Source organism: Lepus europaeus, chromosome 19, assembly GCF_033115175.1.
Source record: "Lepus europaeus isolate LE1 chromosome 19, mLepTim1.pri, whole genome shotgun sequence".
NCBI classification, from domain to species: Eukaryota; Metazoa; Chordata; class Mammalia; order Lagomorpha; family Leporidae; genus Lepus; species Lepus europaeus.
Window position 1 is genome coordinate 13171128 of NC_084845.1, and position 18629 is coordinate 13189756.

The 18629-nt window shown below is 57.6% G+C and overlaps 2 protein-coding genes across 3 annotated transcripts in view; one reads left to right on the forward strand and one right to left on the reverse strand.

Annotated features, from left to right (window-relative positions):
- The window catches only part of RYR1 (ryanodine receptor 1), a 111300-nt gene extending 110714 nt beyond the window's left edge, over positions 1-586 (reverse strand). For both annotated transcript variants that reach the window (XM_062175880.1, XM_062175881.1), the window contains exon 1: positions 539-586. In XM_062175880.1, coding sequence (XP_062031864.1) covers positions 539-586 — 48 coding nt within the window. The remainder of the gene's footprint in view (positions 1-538) is intronic.
- Positions 587-5913: 5327 nt separating this feature from the next.
- Positions 5914-18250, forward strand: RASGRP4 (RAS guanyl releasing protein 4). Its single transcript, XM_062175984.1, has 17 exons — positions 5914-5936; positions 8945-9129; positions 9478-9597; positions 9701-9770; positions 10257-10385; positions 10484-10637; positions 11578-11751; positions 12684-12800; positions 13399-13674; positions 15529-15609; positions 15685-15789; positions 15938-16056; positions 16172-16316; positions 16981-17017; positions 17120-17254; positions 17376-17488; positions 17807-18250. Exons 1-17 carry the CDS (start codon positions 5914-5916, stop codon positions 18248-18250), a joined length of 2427 nt encoding a protein of 808 aa, XP_062031968.1.
- The last annotated feature ends 379 nt before the right edge of the window (positions 18251-18629 follow it).

Sequence of the window (18629 nt, forward strand, 5' to 3'; positions counted from 1 at the left end):
CAGCGGCCATATGTCATCCTCTTCCCCTAAACCAAGGGGGAAAGAAAGACCCAGAACCTGAGGGACACCCCCTCCCCCGGAGACCCTCATGGGCTGGGAGTTGAAAGGAGTTGTGTCCTCCAGCCCACCCCAGCCCCCTTCCCAATAATTTAAATAGGTCAGAGTCTGGAGCGAGGAGAGAATTAGGGCTGGGTGGGGGTGGCGGGACGGCTAAATTAAGCCCAGGAATTAGAGCCACCTTCCCCAAGTGCCGGCTTCCAGGGTGGTGGCAGGGGTGCTCCTCCAGCGGCCCCACTTGCCAGCGACAAATCGGTAATGTCGGCAGGAAGGGCAGCCGGAAACCCCCTCCCCACACTGCAGCCCCCAATCCTGCTAGTTCTCTGCAGGGAGAAAGCCGGAGGAGGCTCCAAGACACAGGCATACAGCGTGACAGCCACCCCAAGGTGACAAAGGGGGCGACCTCGACCCTCAGAGACCATCAGCAAGCAGGGCAGCGACGAGAGAAAGCCACCGAGACCCCTGACCCACAGACACGCACCGTCCGCAGGAACTGGACTTCGTCCTCGCCCTCTCCTCCGTCACCCATGATGTCGAGGCCCGCGGGACCCGGGCTGAGGTCGGGAGGCTAGCGAGAAGAGGCTGCAGGCTGGACAGGTGGGCTGGGGGCGGGCTGGGGTCGGAGACCTCTGGGGACGCCGGGAGCACCGGCGGGGTAGATGGAACTGCGAGGAAGACACGCGTGCTGGACAGGGAAGGAAGGAAGTCCCCGCCCTAAAACCCCCATTGGGCCAGGGCGCGCAGGCCACGCCCCTCGCCGGAGCCCCGCCCACAGGCCCCGCGCCGGGCTCAGGTCTTCGCAGCCAGCGGCCTGGGAGCCCAGTGTGGGCCGGCCGTTGAGTTTTCTTCCCATTTGCTACTCCCCGAAGGGCAAAACGAGGCTCCGCGCGGGAAGCCCTGACTGGTTACCACACAGTGGGGCCCGGATGTGCACCAAGTCTCCCGATTTTAAAACACAGCAGCACGAGGTGATTAGAGCAAGAACTCCGAGCCAGATCAGCTTAGGCCGGGCTCCCCTGGGTCAGTTGAGACTAGTTACTCTCCGACCTCATTTCCCGGTCTGGTAGGGGAGCTATGATCGTGCCCACCATACAGGGTTGTTGAGTGAAACGAGACATTGTGCTTTCTGCATTTCCAACAGTGCCCGTGCAGAGTCACGTTGTACCGGGCACTGCAATTCTTATTGGCATTATGAAAAGCTGCCTGACGACGCTGGAAGAACCGCCACAAGTGCTGTTTTGTGCACCTGTTGCATTTCAGGTGCCTTCATTTAGTAGTCCCCACAGCAATCCTGCTATCATTCCTGTGGTTGAGAGGAAAACTATAAAAATAAACAATATCCTGCTCCCGACCACCTGCAGGTCAGTGCCCACCTTACAGACAGGAGATCTCAGCACAGACAGGTGGAGCGACTTGCCCAAGGTCACACGGGGGCAGGGGAGGGGGGTGCTTTGAACCCAGCAACAGGGTTGTTAACCATTAAGTTGTTTTTTTTTTTTTTTTTTTTTTGACAGATACAGTTAGACAGAAAGAGAGAGAGGTCTTCCCTCCGTTGGTTCACCCCCCAAATGGCCGCTACAGCCGGCGCTGCGCCGATCCGAAGCCAGGAGCCAAGAGCTTCCTCCTGGTCTCCCATGTGGGTGCAGGGCCCAAGCACCTGAGCCATCCTCCACTGCCTTCCTGGGCCACAGCAGAATGCTGGACGGGAAGAGGAGCAGCCGGGACTTGAACTGGCGCCCATATGGGATGCCGGCGCTGCAGGCGGAGGACTTAACTAAGTGAGCCACAGTGCTGGCCCCCAGCCATTAAGCTTTACTGTCTCCACATTTGCACAATTCTTCCAATTAAAACAAAATGCTTACTTCCCCAGGGGCAGGCCCTCCCTCCAGAAATGTCCCTCCACCCACCCTTGGGCCACCCCTTTATGCAGATGAATGCCCCAGCCAGTTCCTTCCTGTTCCTGGCTCCCCATGGCTCCAGGAGGCTTGGCCAGGAGGGGCCTTGCCCCTGTCACTCCCGAAACCTGGAGGCCCGGCGCAGGGCGCCTCACTCACCAGCTCCCTGGCAGGCAGGCCACTGTGACTTGGGCCTACTTCCTCATCTGTCCCCTGGGCTAATTTGGAAGAGTACCTGCTTCCTGGGGCCATAGGGAAGATCCTACAAGGAAATGAATTAGACAGGACCACATGGTAAATGAATATTAAAAAGTATTGGCATGGAATCATTCATATAAGTAAAAAAAAAAAAATCCTACAGTCCAACAAAATTAGATGTGAAGTGCTATTTGGTGTGCAGTAGGTAGCTGGATGCTACATAGTTAATACTGTTATGCTAATACAATTGTCATAAATAGCACATATGTGAACCATATTGTATTATATGATTCATAATTATATAATTGCACATTTAGGCTAGTATAATTACATAGTATGATCTATGTTATATCACATACATTATTTCATATATAATTGTATATTAAATACTGTGCTTCAAACCTTAGTGTGGAATTGTTCTGTGTCATTCTGCATGATGCCGTAAGATATTAATAGGGTACACGTTCCTGTCAGACATCATTCTGTGTTTTAAGACCTACCCATGTTGCCTGTGGACACCTGGTCTGTGACAGTGGTGGCTGTGCAAGACTCCTTGGTGACCGATTACTTCTGTCTGCACACTCCCCTGGGTGAGCACCCGCGCTGCCTCCAGCCCCTGGCACACAACGTTGCTGTGAAGCTGTGGATGTCCCCTTGTGGAACACACCCAGGGCTTGGATGCTGGGTGACATCTCCCTGTGCACACGTAACTTGCCAAGCAGTGCTTGGCGGTCCCAGGAACGGCTGGTCCGTGCACAAGGCGTTCCCAGGTCTCCCGGTGCCCAGCCTCCTCTCCAACTTCAGGCTCTTGCCAGCCCTCTGAGGTGCCTTGCTGTTGCTTTACTTTGCACTTCCCATTTCTAGCATCTTCTCAGGTGCTTGTCAGACCTGCAGGTCTCGTGGTTACCGGCTCCCGCACTTTGCCCACTTTCCCATCAGCCCTGCTGCCCTTTTTGCTGTCTGATTTGTAGCTGTTCCTTTCCTCCCAGATGTTAATGTCTCCTTCACTTGAAACATTGCAAGTATCCGTTTCACCACTGGGGACCACAGGACCCTCACTATCAGAAAACCCATCTCTGCATGTTATCAATGCATCTCTCTCTCTCTCTCTCTCTCTCTCTCTCTCTCTCTCTCTCTCATGGTTTGATTCAGAAGTCTTGTCTGCGTGTTGTTGTCATTGGTGTTAACCATCCCAGGGGACGTGCAGGCTGCGTGTGAGTATACACCAGTGCCAGGAGCTTTCCCGGGTCTCCAAAGTCTGGGTTCAATCCCATCCTTCAACCTGGACACAGCCAGCAGCATTGTCACACGTGCAAGACAAAGGTGCTGAGAGACGGCAAGGGAGGGAGCAGGGGGAAAGGCAGGAAGAAAAAGGGTCCGAAAGTATTGTATGTCGTGTGACGGAGAAATGAAACAGGGGGGCTCTGTGCCTGTCTAAATGAGGCATGAAACAACCTATACGTCCATGATGACTTTTGCCAGTGAAGAAAACACTTGTGAGCAAGCTGCTTGGAGGCACTGAGCAGCAGGGCAGGTTCGGTTCAGCAGAATCGCCCTGCCTGCTGCGCCCCATTCGTTCTACTCCTGGGCACTGCCCTACACGACTCCACACTTCCTGTTTCCCAAAAGCCAGGTGCTCAGATAGTCACAGCATCCCCAAACTAGGAGTAACTCAAATGCTCATTGCTGGGGCCGGCGCTGCTGTGGAGTAGTGGGCTAAGCCTCCGACTGCAGTGCCATCATCCTGTATGGGTGCCAGTTCAAGTCCCGGCTGCTCCTCTTTCGATCCAGCTCTCTGCTATGGCCTGAGAAGGCAGCAGAAGATGCCCCAAGTCCTTGGGAACCAACTGGGGAGTGAACCACTGGATGGAAGACCTTTCTCTCTGTCTCTCCCTCTCTCTGTCTGTAACTTTACGTCTCAAATAAATAGATAAATAAGTAAATCTTTTTTAAAAAATGCTCATCACGGGAAAACTGATCATGGAATGGTCCTACAGTGAAAGACTACGTAGCGACAAAAGGAATAAACCATAACCAAATAGAACAAATTTTGTGAAGGAATCACAAAAGGATGATGGTGAAGGAACGCGCCTGGACGCAGTAAATGGGCCCATTCATGTACAGCTCACAAACCAGACAGAACGCCAGGCTAGTGGCCACTTGTGGGAAGGGGCCCAAAGGGGCCGATGGGGGCTAAGAATGTTCTGTTTCTTGATTTTAGTGAATATCACAAGGGTTTACTCGCAGGGCCGGCGCTGTGGTGCAGCGGGTTAACGCCCTGGCCTGAAGCACTGGCATCCAGGCTCCGGTTTGAATCCCAGCTGCTCCACTTCCAATCCAGCTCTCTGCTGTGGCCCGGGAAAGCAGTAAAAGATGGCCCAAGTCCTTGGGCCCCTGCACCCACATGGGAGACCTGGAAGAAGCTCCTGGCTCCTGGCTTCAGATCGGTGCAGCTCTGCCATTGTGGCCAACTGGGGAGTGAACCATAGGATGGAAGACCTCTCTCTCTCTCTCTCTCTGCCTCTTCTCTCTGTGTATAACTCTGACTTTCAAATAAATAAATAAATCTTGTTTTAAAAAAAAAGGTGCACTCACTTGGTAACAACTGATCAACATAAATACTGAGTGATTTTTTGTTTTTTTTTTGTCCTTCAGTTAAAAAATATGTCAAGTGTAACACACTTAGGTAAAAAAAAAAAATACTCAAAAGAACAGTCTGTTTCTATGAGCACACGTTTATGTACGTAAACACATTTCAGCAGTTTCGATGGCATCCAACAGCATTAACACTGGTCAGCTCTGCAGGGGAGGGGGGGTGGCTGGGAGGGGCACCAGAGAGTTTGCCTCCCCCTGTAATGTTTCTGTAATTAGATAACTCTGATCTGGGTGAGGATTAAATGAGTGAAAATGTTTTAAGCCCTCAGGGCAGGATATGGTACACAATAATTGCTAAATAAAAGTTTGTTACAATAAAAGGAATGAAGTGAAAAAAAGGGGCCAGCATTGTGGCACAGTGGGCTGGCTGCCACCTGCAGTGCTAGCATCCCACACGAGCTCCCACTTCAACCCAGCTCCCTGCTGATGCACCTGGGAAGCAGCAGATGATGGCCCAAGTGCTAGAGCTCCTGCCACAGCCAAGAGAGGCCTGGATGGAGCTCCTGGCTTTGCCCTAGCCCAGCCCTGGCTGTTGCAGGTATTAAGGGAATAAACCAGCAGATGGAAGATCTATTTGTTGTTCTGCCTTTCAAATAAATAAAAATTCTAAAAAATATAAGTGTAGTGTTTTCCAGGCTACAAATGGTGTCATTAAAACTAACCCATCCATCAAAGAAGCACACAAAATAGCTTGATGAGTTTCCATTCTACTCTTTGGGTGTTATACACATGAATATGTTCTTATAGAAATAGAGACTCTTCTTTTGAGTGTGTTTTATATAAATATTAGTCACACTTTACAAAAAAAAAAAAAAAAGAGGCCCTGCCTTTATCAAAGCATGACAGTGACGGGTCTCAAGTCAGAAAGATGGGGGAGATAGAGTGGCTGGGGGTGGGGGCCAGCAGCACCGGAAACCTCAGGCTGAAGGGATCCCCGGGTGGGGGAGGGGCTCCTCCCCTGGTCTCTCCCCAGCCTCTTCCTTCCCCCTGCCCGGGGTGGTGAGGAGGGGCAGTTCCTCTTTTCTTCCCAAGCACACAGGAGGCCCGCTCCCCCGGGACTGAGGAGCTGGCGCCGAGCTACCCTGGCAAGAGCGCCCCTCCAGGAAACATGAACAGGAAAGACAGCAAGAGGTGAGAGGACCCTCCCCAAAGAGACCCCAAGGCCTGCCGAGACACTGGCCAGGAGGTAGGAAGGCTGCCGGGGCAAGATGATGGGAGCGCCCCCAGGCAGCCGGGGCCAGGGCGGCTTGGACCCGGGTGCTCTGTGCCTGGTCCTCACCCGCCCTGGAGCTGGAGCACCTGTGTGCCCTCCTCCCTCCTCGCTCTCCCCACCTGCACCCTATTCCCTCCACCGGGTGGCTCTGTCCTCCCTGGGGTCCTCCTAGTCCCCATCGCAGTTGCGATGGGAAGCTCCGGGCTCCTGCAGGACCCTGCCCCGAGGAGAGGGGTATGTGCGGCAGGGCGGGGCACTCGGCTGCTCCCGACACTGCAGAGGGCTGCCAGGCGCGGGTCAGGGCCCCACGGCTGGTGATGCTGGCAGGTTCTGGAATGGACTTCTATCTCCTAAGCAATTGCCCTCCTGTCCCACAGAGGCAGATGGTGACTGGTTCCCCAGGCAGAGTAGCTCCTCCAGTGTCCCCCAGCCTGATTCTGATGGGCAAAGGGGTTCCCTCCCCTCACAACTCAGCTGGAATCCTGGCTGACTCATTTCCGGGTGTGACCTTAGGCAAGTCACTCAGCTTCCCTGTGCCTCTTTCATCATATCTGTCAATGGAAGACTCAGAGACCATCAGCGAGAGTCTACCTGACAGGTTCTCACACTTGACCACTCATCAGGACCTCTTGGAGGGATTGGGAAGTGCGGGCTGCCAGGCTCACCCCTAAAGCTGTTGATTCTGTAGGTTGGAGTGGTGCCAGCCAATCTGTGTTTCTATCAAGTCCCTGGGAGATGCTGTTGGCACTTGTTGGGGACCCTGCTTGGAGACCCACTGATCTGGACGAGGGCTCAGCTGCGGGCCTGGTGCCTACGCAGGGCTCATAAACGCCCACTATTGTTTCACCCCGATTTACTGCGTCTTTAGAACGTGCCAGGGACATGGCAGTGCCCTTGTCCAGGGTCTCCCTGTTTCCAATTCCACCCACCGAGCCACAAGCCTGGCTTCTTCTCTACCCCGGCACTCTCTCTCTGCACCTCAAGTTCAAATTTCCCCTCTGATCACTTAACAGCCTAGGCAGAATAAGTCCATTACTGAACCCTTTCGAGGAGCTAGGCATGGGATGTTCACAATAAATTCAGGGGCGGGGCAGTGTTCAGGGCCACAGTTAAGTTGCTGCATGGGGTACCGACATCCTATATAGGACGCCTGACTTTGAGTCCCGGCTCTGCTTCCAATTCCAGCTTCCTGCTGATGTGTACTCTGGGAAGCACCAACGATGGCTCAGGTACTTGGGTCCCTGCCACCCATGTGGGAGGCCTGGATTGAGTTCTGGGCTCCTGGCTTTGGCCTGGCCCCAGATGTTGCAAGCATTTGGGGAGTGAACCAGCAAATGGAAGATCTCTCTCTCTCTCTCTCGCCCTCTCTCTTGCTCAAATTAATTATATAATTTTTACAGATTTTATTTTTTATTTATTTGAAAGGCAGAGTTGCAGAGAGAGGAGGAGAAGGAGAGAGAGACAGAGAAATCTTTCACCCACTGGTTCACTCCCCAAAGGGCCTAAAGATTCAGGGCTGGACCAGGCCAGAGCCAGGAACCAGGAGCTTCTTTCAGGTCTCCCACGTGGGTGCAGGGGCCCAAGCACTTGAGTCATCTTTGGCTGCTTTCCCAGGCCATAGCAGAGAGCTGGCTCAGAAGTGGAGCAGCTGGGGCTCGAACCGGCACTCATATGGGATGCTGGCCTCACAGGCAGAGGCTTAACCTGCTATACCACAATGTAATTTTTTAAATAATAGTTTTTTTTAAAAATTCCTCAAGAAGGTCCAAAGATGGCTTTAGTTTTCATTTGAGGAAACTGAGTCCGAGAGAAATGAAGTGACTAACAGCAAGTCACACAGCCAGTAGACATTTCTGGAGTCCGTGTTGCCTGACTCTGGACCCTGGATTCTGCTCCTGCTTCCTCCGGCCTCCCCCCTGTCTCCCCATGGGAACAGGAGCCTCAGGGAGGCACAAGGCAGAGTGAGGGTTATTTTTAAATGTTCCTTGAAGCTGTCTTTGCCCCAGGGACCCTGCCTAGCTCTGAGGAGCCCTTCAGAGGCCACCATGAGGTCTAGGTCCAACCCTAAAGCCCCAGGCTCCAGGATAATACTCCAGGGCCTGCCAGAGGGGTCTGTGGCCTCCCTGGGGTCAAGGAGGGGAGAAGGGACGAGACAGAACTCCATCTGCCTGCAGGAGCCTGGGGGGGCCCCCGAGGAGAATGGAGGTGCCTGCCTGAAGGCCCACCCTCCCAGGCTTCCTGTGGGGAGGATAGGAGCGATCTGAGGGTCTTCTCCCATGAGTCCCTGGGAGATCAGGAGTACATCGTGGTGCCTTAGAAAGGTGGCGGCAATGCCTGAGGGTGGGCGCCCTCGGGCTCCCTGAGGGTCCTTGGGAGTGCTGGGGTCTCCTGCGATTCTCTGGGAAGGTTCGGAGCAGGAGTAACCCTGGGAGTGCATCTGCAGGAGAGGCCTCCCAGGATGCTCTGGCAGATCTGGACTATTCCTAAATTCTCCTGGAGTACAGGGTCGGTCAGGAGTGACCCTAGGGCTTTAGGAAGAGTAATTTCCAGCCGGCGCCGTGGCTTAACAGGCTAATCCTCCGCCTTGCGGCGCCCGCACACCGGGTTCTAGTCCCAGTTGGGGCGCCGGATTCTATCCCGGTTGCCCCTCTTCCAGGCCAGCTCTCTGCTATGGCCCGGGAAGGCAGAGGAGGATGGCCCAAGTCCTTGGGCCCTGCACCCGCATGGGAGACCAGGAGAAGCACCTGGCTCCTGGCTTCGGATCAGCGTGATGTGCCAGCCGTAGCGGCCATTGGCGGGTGAACCAACGGCAAAAAGGAAGACCTTTCTCTCTGTCTCTCTCTCTCTCACTATCCACTCTGCCTGTCAAAAAAAAAAAAAAAAAAAGTAATTCCCACAAATCCCTGGGGTGGGGGTGTACCCACAGGAAGTCTCACCAGGAATGCACCGGTAAGCCAGGGGGACGGGGTCAGCCCCGCCCCGCCCGCCGCCACAAGACGTGCCCGAGCCCGCGGGAAATCAGCAAGGTCATGGCTTCCATGCATCTGGGCATACTGAGTGAGGGTGGCTGCAGCGAGGAGGAGCTGCTGGAGCAATGCATCCAGAGCTTCGGTGAGTGTCCCTCTCCCTGGCCACCAATCCCGAACCGAGCCAAGCACCCGCCTTTCCCGACCTTGGATTTTGGGGGTATAAACGGGGAGCGTGTGGAATGACCCCCAATCACTACGTTAGGGATAAGAGAACTAGCCGCCCCTCCCCCCCTTTTAAAATCTTCAACAAGATTTGCCCAGCGTTGTGCTGGCCACTGCACAGTGCAGACAAGGAAACCGAGGCCACGTGCGCAAGCTCCTGCGGGGCATCCCTGCGGGCCGGGCTCTCCATCAAACAGTGCACTGGCCGTGGACGCGGCGGTCTGCTGCCCAGGGGCCAGTCTGACGCAGCGCCCCCCTCCGTCCCCAGACTCAGCTGGCAGCCTGCGCCGCGGAGACCACGTTCTCAACATGGCGCTGGCCATGCACAGCTGGGTGCTGCCTTCCGCCGACCTTGCTGCCCGGCTGCTGACCTCATATCCTTCAGGGAGTCCACGAGCTGTGGGTAGAGGGCAGTGGGCGGAGATGCAGAGCCTGGAGATGGGGACGGGGTGAGCGGGCAGGTCCAGGATGCTGGTCCTAGCCTTGACCAGAACCCAAGTACCAGAAGGCCACAGGGGACACACAGGAGCTGAGGAGGCTACAGATCTGTCACCTGGTCAGGTACGGCTGAACCAAGACCCCCACTGCTATGACCCAAGGTTCCCACCCTGCTGCCCCCCAGAACACCTCTCAGACTCCCCAGCCCAGTTCCCCACGGATCCCCCCCAAGCCTTGCTCCCTAAAATCCCACTTCTGAGACTCTGGTGTGGTTCCTAAGACCCTCTCATTCTACTCCTTAGAACCTCCATTTCATAGACACCCCCGCTACCCCCACAGACCCTCCTCCAGCTGGTGCCGAGACCTCCAGCTCCGATCCCCTAAACCCCACCTCCCACTTACCCCAGCACAGCCCCTAAGAGCCCGTCACTCTGTCACTCCCCAGATCTCACTCTCAGGTATTTCCACCCCAGATCCCGAGACCCCTACTCTCCTCCTTCCCCAAGAGGTGTCCTGAGTCCATCTGCCACAGATCCCCAGCCTGGCACCCCCTGTACCAGAGACCCCTGCCTCAGGGAGACCTCCCCCTACCCTCTAAACCACTCCTAGGTACTGGCTGGCCCAGCACCCAGAGGCGCTGCACCAGGAACCCCATCTGGAAGAGGTTATCAGCCGTTTCTGGGCCACGGTGGCCCGGGAGGGCAACTCAGTCCAGAGGAGCCTGCGAGACTCCAACCTGTGAGTCGACCCCAGGTCCCCTTCCGCGCCCCCGCCCCAGCCTGCCATCCCCCTCCACACACAGAACCACCCCAGCACCCTGCCCCCTTGGCCTCCAGCCTGAGTCCTGGTGGTCCCGGCCCCCCGCCGCCCATGAACAGCCCAGGCTTCAGCAAAAAGCGCAAAGTATCCTTGCTCTTCGACCACCTGGAGACCGGGGAGCTGGCCCAGCACCTCACCTACCTGGAGTTCCGCTCCTTCCAGGCCATCATGGTGAGCAACAGAGGGACTGGTGTGGGCAGGGCCTGGCTGGGGCCACACAGGACTGGGAGGACCCTGTACGGGCATCCAGCAGGGATGGCAAACTCTACACTGTCAGACCTGGGTGCTAGAGGGCCCAGGAAAAGGAGTCGAGCACAGAGCACCTGGGTTCCGATCCCATCAGCCCCGGCCCAGCTGTGTGGCCTTGAACTACTTTCTGAACCTCTCTAGACTTGTTACAGCTTCATGAAACGGTTGAGGAAGTGACATTAATGCGTCCATTTTCAAGGTTACTGCACTGCCTGGTGCCTGGCTAAGTGCTCAGAACAGCTTATCAGCTCCTCCTTTATTCCAAATGTTCCAATGCACTGCGCCTCCGTTTCCTTTTCTGTGAAAGCGGCAGGGCCCGGGCCTAAGTAAATGCTGACTGGTTGAGCCACTAGGTAGAGAGTGAGAGAGAGACTGCGGTGCGGTGGGTGTGGGTGTGCAGTGTAGACTCCTTGAACAGAACGGGACTAGATGTTGGTTTCAAGTCCTCGTCCCTCTCGTTCCCTTTACTGGCCACACCCTAGACGGGCGCAGAGTTAGTAGCACGCAGACTGAGCTTCCACGCTGACGCAGCCTCTGGGACCCTGGACAAGGACTTTCCCTCTCTGTGCCTCAGTGGTCTCATGGGGATGATGATAACAGCGCCCCCTCATGGAGACGTGAGGATTGAATTAGCTAACACCTTCAGAACAGGGCCAGGCTCTTTCTGAACACTCCTCTTCAGAGGCGACAGGGCTACCGTGACATCAGGGCACTGTGGCCACGTGGCAGCCTGGGGAGAGATGCACAAGTGCTCCTCAGGCCAGACCAGGCTAGGACATCCGAGGCCATAACTGCTGGGGGACGGCAGGTGAGGGCCGGGGCTGAGGGCCGGGGCCCACCCTGACGCGCTCCTCGCCCGCAGCCCCAGGACCTGCGGGACTACGTTTTGCAGGGCTCCGTGCGGGGCTGCCCGGCCCTGGAGGGGTCCGTGGCTTTCAGCAACAGCGTGTCCCGCTGGGTGCAGGTCATGGTGCTGAGCCGCCCCGGGCCCGCGCAGCGCGCACAGGTGCTGGACAAGTTCATCCAGGTGGCACAGGTGAGGCCCTCCCTGCCCTTCGGCTAGCTCGGGTACCAGCCCCACTGAGGGTGCTCGCCCCTGGCCCCTTCAGGCAACCCCTGTGGCGATGTCACGTGCCCGGCCCATCGCATGAGGCTGGGCGTTGTCGCCCAGAACCGTGCGTCTCTCCCTTGGCCCCAGTCCCTGAGCCCTAGGTCTGAATATTCCATCCCAGAGGCTATGAAAGCGCCCCTTCCGTGCCCCATCGTCACACCTCCCTCCACCAAGGGTCAGGTCCCCAGCCCGTGACTGCGGGGGGGGGGGGTTTGGGGGGCTCCCAGATCCCGGGCCCGCCCCGCTGCGTCACAACCCTCCCTTCCGGGTACCTTCCTGCCCTTCGGGGAAAGGGGAAGCCCTCTGCCCCCACTGTGCCTCGCCCCCTTCGGTGTCCGCACAGACCACGCCCTTCCTCTGGAGGCTGGCACGGCTTTGCTTCCTCCTCCGGGCGCCCCAGGCCTCCAGGTTCCCGCTTAGGTCGAAGCACCTCCCCCCTCTCCCTGCTCTGTGACCTCTGCTCCATAAACTTGGAAAAGGAAAGGGTGAGGGAATCCCTGGGGGCCTCAGCTGACCCACCGCCTCCATTCGCCTCTGCCTGGTTCCCAACTCCTCCTGCCCATGCCTTCTTGTCTCTTAGCACCCGGCACCGGCCTGACGCCAGCCACTGTGTGACACCCTCCCCCCACCCCCAAGATGACACTCGGCCATCTGATTCCTCTCACATCTGCCTGGCAGATACCTGTCTGCTCTCTAGATCTGCCCAGCTGTCCATACCTGCCTGTCTCCCCTCGCTTTCCTAACCCCACATCTCTCACCGGAACCACGCCCACACTGAGCCACACCCCCACCAGCCTGAGGCCCCGGCTCAGCTGCGACGCTCTCACCTGTCCTCCCACCATTGCCTCCTCTCCTAGAGGCTCCGCCAGCTGCAGAACTTCAACACCCTGATGGCAGTCACGGGGGGCCTGTGTCACAGCGCCATCTCCAGACTCAAGGACTCCCACGCCCACTTAAGCCCGGACAGCACCAAGGTGAACCCCCACCCCTCTCCCCAAGTTCCAAGTGGCCAGCTGTCCGGAAACCTGCCCTCACTTACTTCCCCATCCTCTGCCAACCTCCTCCCCGAAGAACCTCCCGAGGACCTTGCTCCTCCAAACCCCACAGACCCCGGATTCCGTGTGCGTTCCTCCTCCCTTGGCACCCACCCGCCCGCTCTCCACGCATCCGGTCCTGGGCTGGATGGCGAGGGAGGCACAAGATGGCAACGCTGGCAGAGAACTGGCAGTCTAGGTGGGGAGCGAAGTCACACACCCAAAGAAGCCAAGCTGTTTGGACGTTACCCAGAAGACAATGGGGAGCTAGGGAAGGTTTGGGAGTGATGACAGCACCTGTCATCAGATCGAGTTCTCGAGAAATCACTCTGGTTTGGGGACGGGGGTTAGTGGTGCCTCTCCAAGATGGGGACCCGAGAGGAAGAGCAGCTTGGGGGAACTGCTGAGGTCGGCCTGGGATACAGAGAGGCTTTGGAGGGTTCCAAAATGCCACCCCTGGGGGGTCTGGAGCCCACATGGGAGGCTGCTGGGATACTCCCCCCAGGGGGTTCAGGAAACAGAACCCCCTCCCCCACAGGCCCTGCTGGAGCTGACCGAGCTCCTCTCCTCCCGCAACAATTACGCCCATTACCGCCGCACCTGGGTCGACTGCCGAGGCTTCCGGCTGCCCATACTGGGTGTGCACCTCAAGGACCTGGTGTCCCTGCACGAGGCGCAGCCCGACAGGTTGCCTGACGGCCGTCTGCACCTGCACAAACTGAACAGCCTCTACCTGCGGCTGCAAGAGCTGGCAGCCCTCCAGGGGCAGTGTCCGCCCTACAGTGCCAACGAGGACCTTTTGCACCTGCTCACGGTGAGCTGTCCTGCCCTGCCCAGCCTGGGTTCCGAGAGACGCAGGGTCCTGGGCGGGTGGCCGTGTGCCAGCCCAGGACGGAAGAGTGCATGGGCTTTTAAAGTCAGAGCGTCTGAGTTTATTTTTTCTAGCTGTGTGGCCTTGGACAAGTCACTCACCCCTTGACCTCAGGTCCTCATCTGCGAAACAGGGATAATGATTGGCCCCACTTCAGAGGGTGGCTGAGAACGCAACCAAAGACAGAACTCACACACAGTACATAAAACAGCATCTGAACGCTGTGAGCTCATTTAAGAGATGCATGCCCCCAACTTCCACACTGACTCGCTACCCCCCGCTCTGAGCTCCAGGATCACTTTGGACTTCCGCACTCCTGTACTCCGAGGTTCTGAGCTCCCTGTGCCAACGGCCTAAACGCCAAATGTTGACAGGTCCAGGAATCCAAGCAAAAAGCTAGTAATAGTTATTGATCATTTACCATGTGCCTGGAACCTTGTTAAACACTCCACACATCACTTTATTCCACATCACATGCTGCAAAGTGGGGAGCCTTACTGTGCCAACTCTATGGATTGGGAAACTGAGGCCCAGGGAGTTGGTCCCTTGCCCACTGTCCCACAACAGTAAGACCAGATCTGAATCCAGGCAGTCCAGCCTCCAGAGCCCACCTGTTAACTTATGCTAACCACCACACTACGTCCTGTTATCGAGTATACGGTCCTGACCACGCTTTACCCGAAGATGTTTGTCTGTTTTTATTTGGGAGGCAGACAGACAGATGGACAGAGAGTGCTCTCCTCTTCTTCTGGTTCACTCCCACATGCCCACCACGGCCAGGACAGGGCCAGGCCAAACCCAAGGGGCAGAACACAGGCAGGTCTCCCACGGAAGCTATCACTGCTGCCCAGCAAGGTCTGCACTGGGAGGAAGCTGAAGTCAGGAGCTAGAGCTGGGAATCAAACCCACGCACTCCTCACACCGCCCGGCACAGCGCCTGCTCCTGGCCCAGGTACAGGGTCTGATTTGGAGGGCTGTGTAGTCCAAGGCTGAAAAGAGGATGTGCAGACCCTAAGACTGGACCCAATGCAAAATGTGGGACTCCTGATTCAAAATTATTAAGAATTTCAAGAAAGTGACAGAAGGGCCTTCCATGAAACAGGGGCCCTTCGAAGCAAGGGCCTGCGAAGCCCTGTTTAGGGCCCTGCCCTAAGATGACGGGTGCCCAATTCTCTGGGCTTTGCTGGTTCTCAAAGGCTGCCAGCCCAGGTATTCATGCACCTGCTGTGAGCCAGGCGCTACTTCAGCCACGGGGCGGACAGCAGCGAGCAAGTCAGAAAGCAAAGGCAAGCTGTTTTTGTGGGACTGACATCATTTTTAGATGCTAAGAGCCACAGAGAAAGGTAAAGCTGAAAGGGGCATGGGAAGTGACACTGAGTGCAATCTTAAGGAGTTCAAAAAAGTCCTCAGCGAGGGGCTGATGTTGTGGTGCGGCGGGTTAAGCTACCACTTGTGATGCCGCCGTTTACGGATCTGAGTGCCAGTTCAAGTCCTGGCTACTCCACTTTCCATCCAGCTTCCTACAAAAGCACCTGGGAAGGCAATAGATGTGGGTCCCTGCCACCCAGGTGGGAGAGCAGAAGGGAGTTCCTGTCTCCTGGCTTCTGCCTGGCCCATCCCTGGCTGTTGCTGTCATTTAGGGAGCGACCCAGAAGGTGAAAGATCTCGGACAGAGGATCTCAGGGGTCCCCAGGGAAAGGGGGCTTAGGAAGAAGCTAGGGAATGCAGGTCCAGGTGGGGCTGTGGGCTGCAGGCAAGATGGGGACGAGGAGGGGTCTGTGACGCCCCTGCCCACAGCTTTCCCTGGATCTCTTCTACACGGAAGACGAGATCTACGAGCTTTCTTATGCCCGGGAGCCCCGCTGTCCCAAGAATCTGGTGAGACCCGGTCCCTGACCTCTGATCAGCGCTCAGCCTATGCACTGCCTAATGGCGCCTGTGTCCCTGCCCCAGCCACCCTCCCCCTTCAAAGCACCCCTGGTGGTGGAGTGGGCCCCTGGTGTGATGCCCAAGCCAGACAGGGCCACTCTGGGACGGCACGTGGAGCAGCTGGTGGAGGTAAGCAGGGGACCGTGGGCTGGCCGCGGGGGTCTGGGAGGGAAGACTTCCATCTGTATAGCCCTGGACCTGGAGGAGGGGAGCTGAGGCCCTGGGGATCGGACCTGGAAAACTTGGCCTTGGTCTGCCCTCCCCTGCCCTTGGGAAGTCTGTGTTCAAGAACTATGACCCCGAAGGCCGAGGAGCCATCTCTCAGGAGGACTTTGAGCGGCTCTCGGGCAACTTCCCCTTCGCCTGCCATGGCCTGCACCCACCTCCCTGCCAAGGGTAAGTGGCCCTGACTTCCAGGTCGCCCTGAAGACGAGGACGCTGGGGTCCCCTGGACTCCCAGGCCTGCAGGAGGTGAGGGCCGGGCCCGCTGACCCTCACTCTCTGCCCTCAGGAGCGGCTCCTTCAGCAGAGAGGAGCTGACCGGGTACCTGCTCCGGGCCAGCGCCATCTGCGCCAAGCTGGGCCTGGCCTTCCTGCACACCTTCCATGAGGTCACCTTCCGCAGGCCCACCTTCTGTGACAGCTGCAGTGGCTTCGTGAGTACCAGGCTCTGTCCCTGCTTCCTCCCAGCACGCCCTGCCCTGGAGGGCTGGCGGTCCCCAGACCCCAGATAAGCCCCGCACTCCAGAAAAACCCTCAAACCCTCCAGCCTCAAGTCATCTCCATCACTGTCAACACGGAACACCTTTGCGTCCTAGAGAACCTCCAATTCCACACAGGCCCCAAGTGCCAGCCGATCTCCCTCCTGGCCAGTCACTGAAGCACAGATGCTAACCTCAGTCCCCAAGACTCTGGACAACGCACACACCTGGGGAGACTGTCCAGACACGATAGGTCTCTAAGTCGCTGGGCTCCCCAACCTTCAAACTCCTCACGCTCTAGATACCGGTCACAGCTCCCCCTCTCTAGAGCAAGACTCAGTCACAAACCTTGGCCTACTTCCCAACCACTAACCACTGACTGAGCGCCTGTGCGCCGGGGGACGTGGCAGGGACAGCCCGCACGGTCCCTGCCCACAGACTGCAGATTTCACGTGACCCTAACACCCTACAAGTCTGCCCAAACGTGAGGTGATCTCCAAGCTCCAGTTAAGCCCCTTAGCCTTGAGCATTTTTCAAAACTGGGGTAGCTGCCGCACTGCCACGCCCCCACACCCCTGCCTCCCCTGGCCTGGGTAACCTATTCCGCTTCTGTTCCCAGCTCTGGGGTGTCATCAAGCAAGGCTACCGCTGTCGGGGTGAGTGGGGTTCTGGCCAGTGGGAGGGGGCACGGGACCTGCAGGCTAGACAGACGGAGGGCACTGACCAGGCCTCTGGCCGTTCCCTGCTACCTTCCACAGACTGCGGGCTGTGTTGCCACAAACACTGCAGGGACCAAGTGAAAGTGGAGTGCAAGAAGAGGCCAGGAGCCAAGGGCGATGTGGGGCCCCCAGGGGCCCCTGTCCCACCCACCTCAGTCCCTCACGCCAGCTGTGGTAAGACCCAGAGGGGAGCAGTCCTGGGTGGGGGCTGGTGTGTGGGCATGAATGCCAAGCTCAGGAGACCCCTCCCATCACACCCACGCCCCTTCCTCCCTCCACCCCACACCACAAACAGGTTCAGAGGAAAATCTCTCCTACACACTTTCCCTGGAAGCCGAGACTGGGTGCCACTTTCGCCACGCCTGGACCCAGACGGAGTCCCCACACCCGTCCTGGGACCCAGAGACGGTAAGGAGGAGCCGCCATCTGTGCCCAGCTGGGTGTGCAGGAGACAGGCCACTTGCCTGGGGAAGAACAGACCCACTTGGGGACACATGACAAAGCAGAGCCGCACAGAAATTCTCGATGGTTTGAGTGGGAGGGTACAGACACTGGTTAATTTTGAATGTTGATGGAAACGTTGAAGTTGGGGGAAGAATGGAAGAGAAAATGGATTTAAGGAGGGAGAAAATGGGAAGATGACAGGATACAGTCAAACGCACCAGGGAGAACCTGCAGGACTGACACGGAGACGCTCAGACCAGGGTTGGAAACCAAAGTCCGCAGGGGCCATTCGCTTGCCTGCTGGCTGCCAGCCCGGGCGAGGCACTGCCCCCAGACAGCTCGGCCCCCTGCAACCCCGTCTTCCTCCTTCCAGGGTACGACCCCGCCAGCCACCCCATCACCCAAGCCGGATCCCTAGATGATGCCGCCGGAGTCCCCACCGTCCGGCCTCCTCCCTACGCTGCCTTTGATGAAGGGTCCGTCACCTCTCATCCCAAAGACAGCTCCTTCCTCCCTTCCTTCGTCACAGTGGCTGTTCCCCAAGCTGCCTTTGCCCGTGCGGCCCCGTGCCGGGCACGCGCACACTCGGGCAGCGTCTCCCCGGCTCTCCGTTTCACAGACGCGGAGGCCGAGGCCGCTGCCCCAGATGGGCAGAGCTCCCGAGGGTTGGAGGCAGCACTCAGACTCAGGCCCTCCGACCGCCTCCAAACCAGACGCTCCAGATGAGCACGCCACACTGAGGGCAGCGGGGCCACAAGGGGCCGGCATATCCCGAGGGGGAGGGGGCGGGGGCAGGGCAGGGAGCCCTGGACCCCTGAGTCCAGTCACACCCCTGCCTGCAGCTCCATCGCACTCAGGGGGGAAGCCGGAGTCCTCTCTGTGGCCCACAAAGCCCCTCTCCATCTGCCCCATCACCTCTGACCTCGCCTCCCAGCCCCTCCCCACCGCACTCATCCTGCTTCAGCTACACTGGCCTTGACGCCCTCTGAACATGCCAACAACACTCCTACCTCAGGGCCTTTGCACTGGCTGTTCCCGCTGCCCGGAACAGTCTTCCCTAGAGGCTCACACAGCTCCCCTTGGGATTCTGCTCCAGGGACACCTT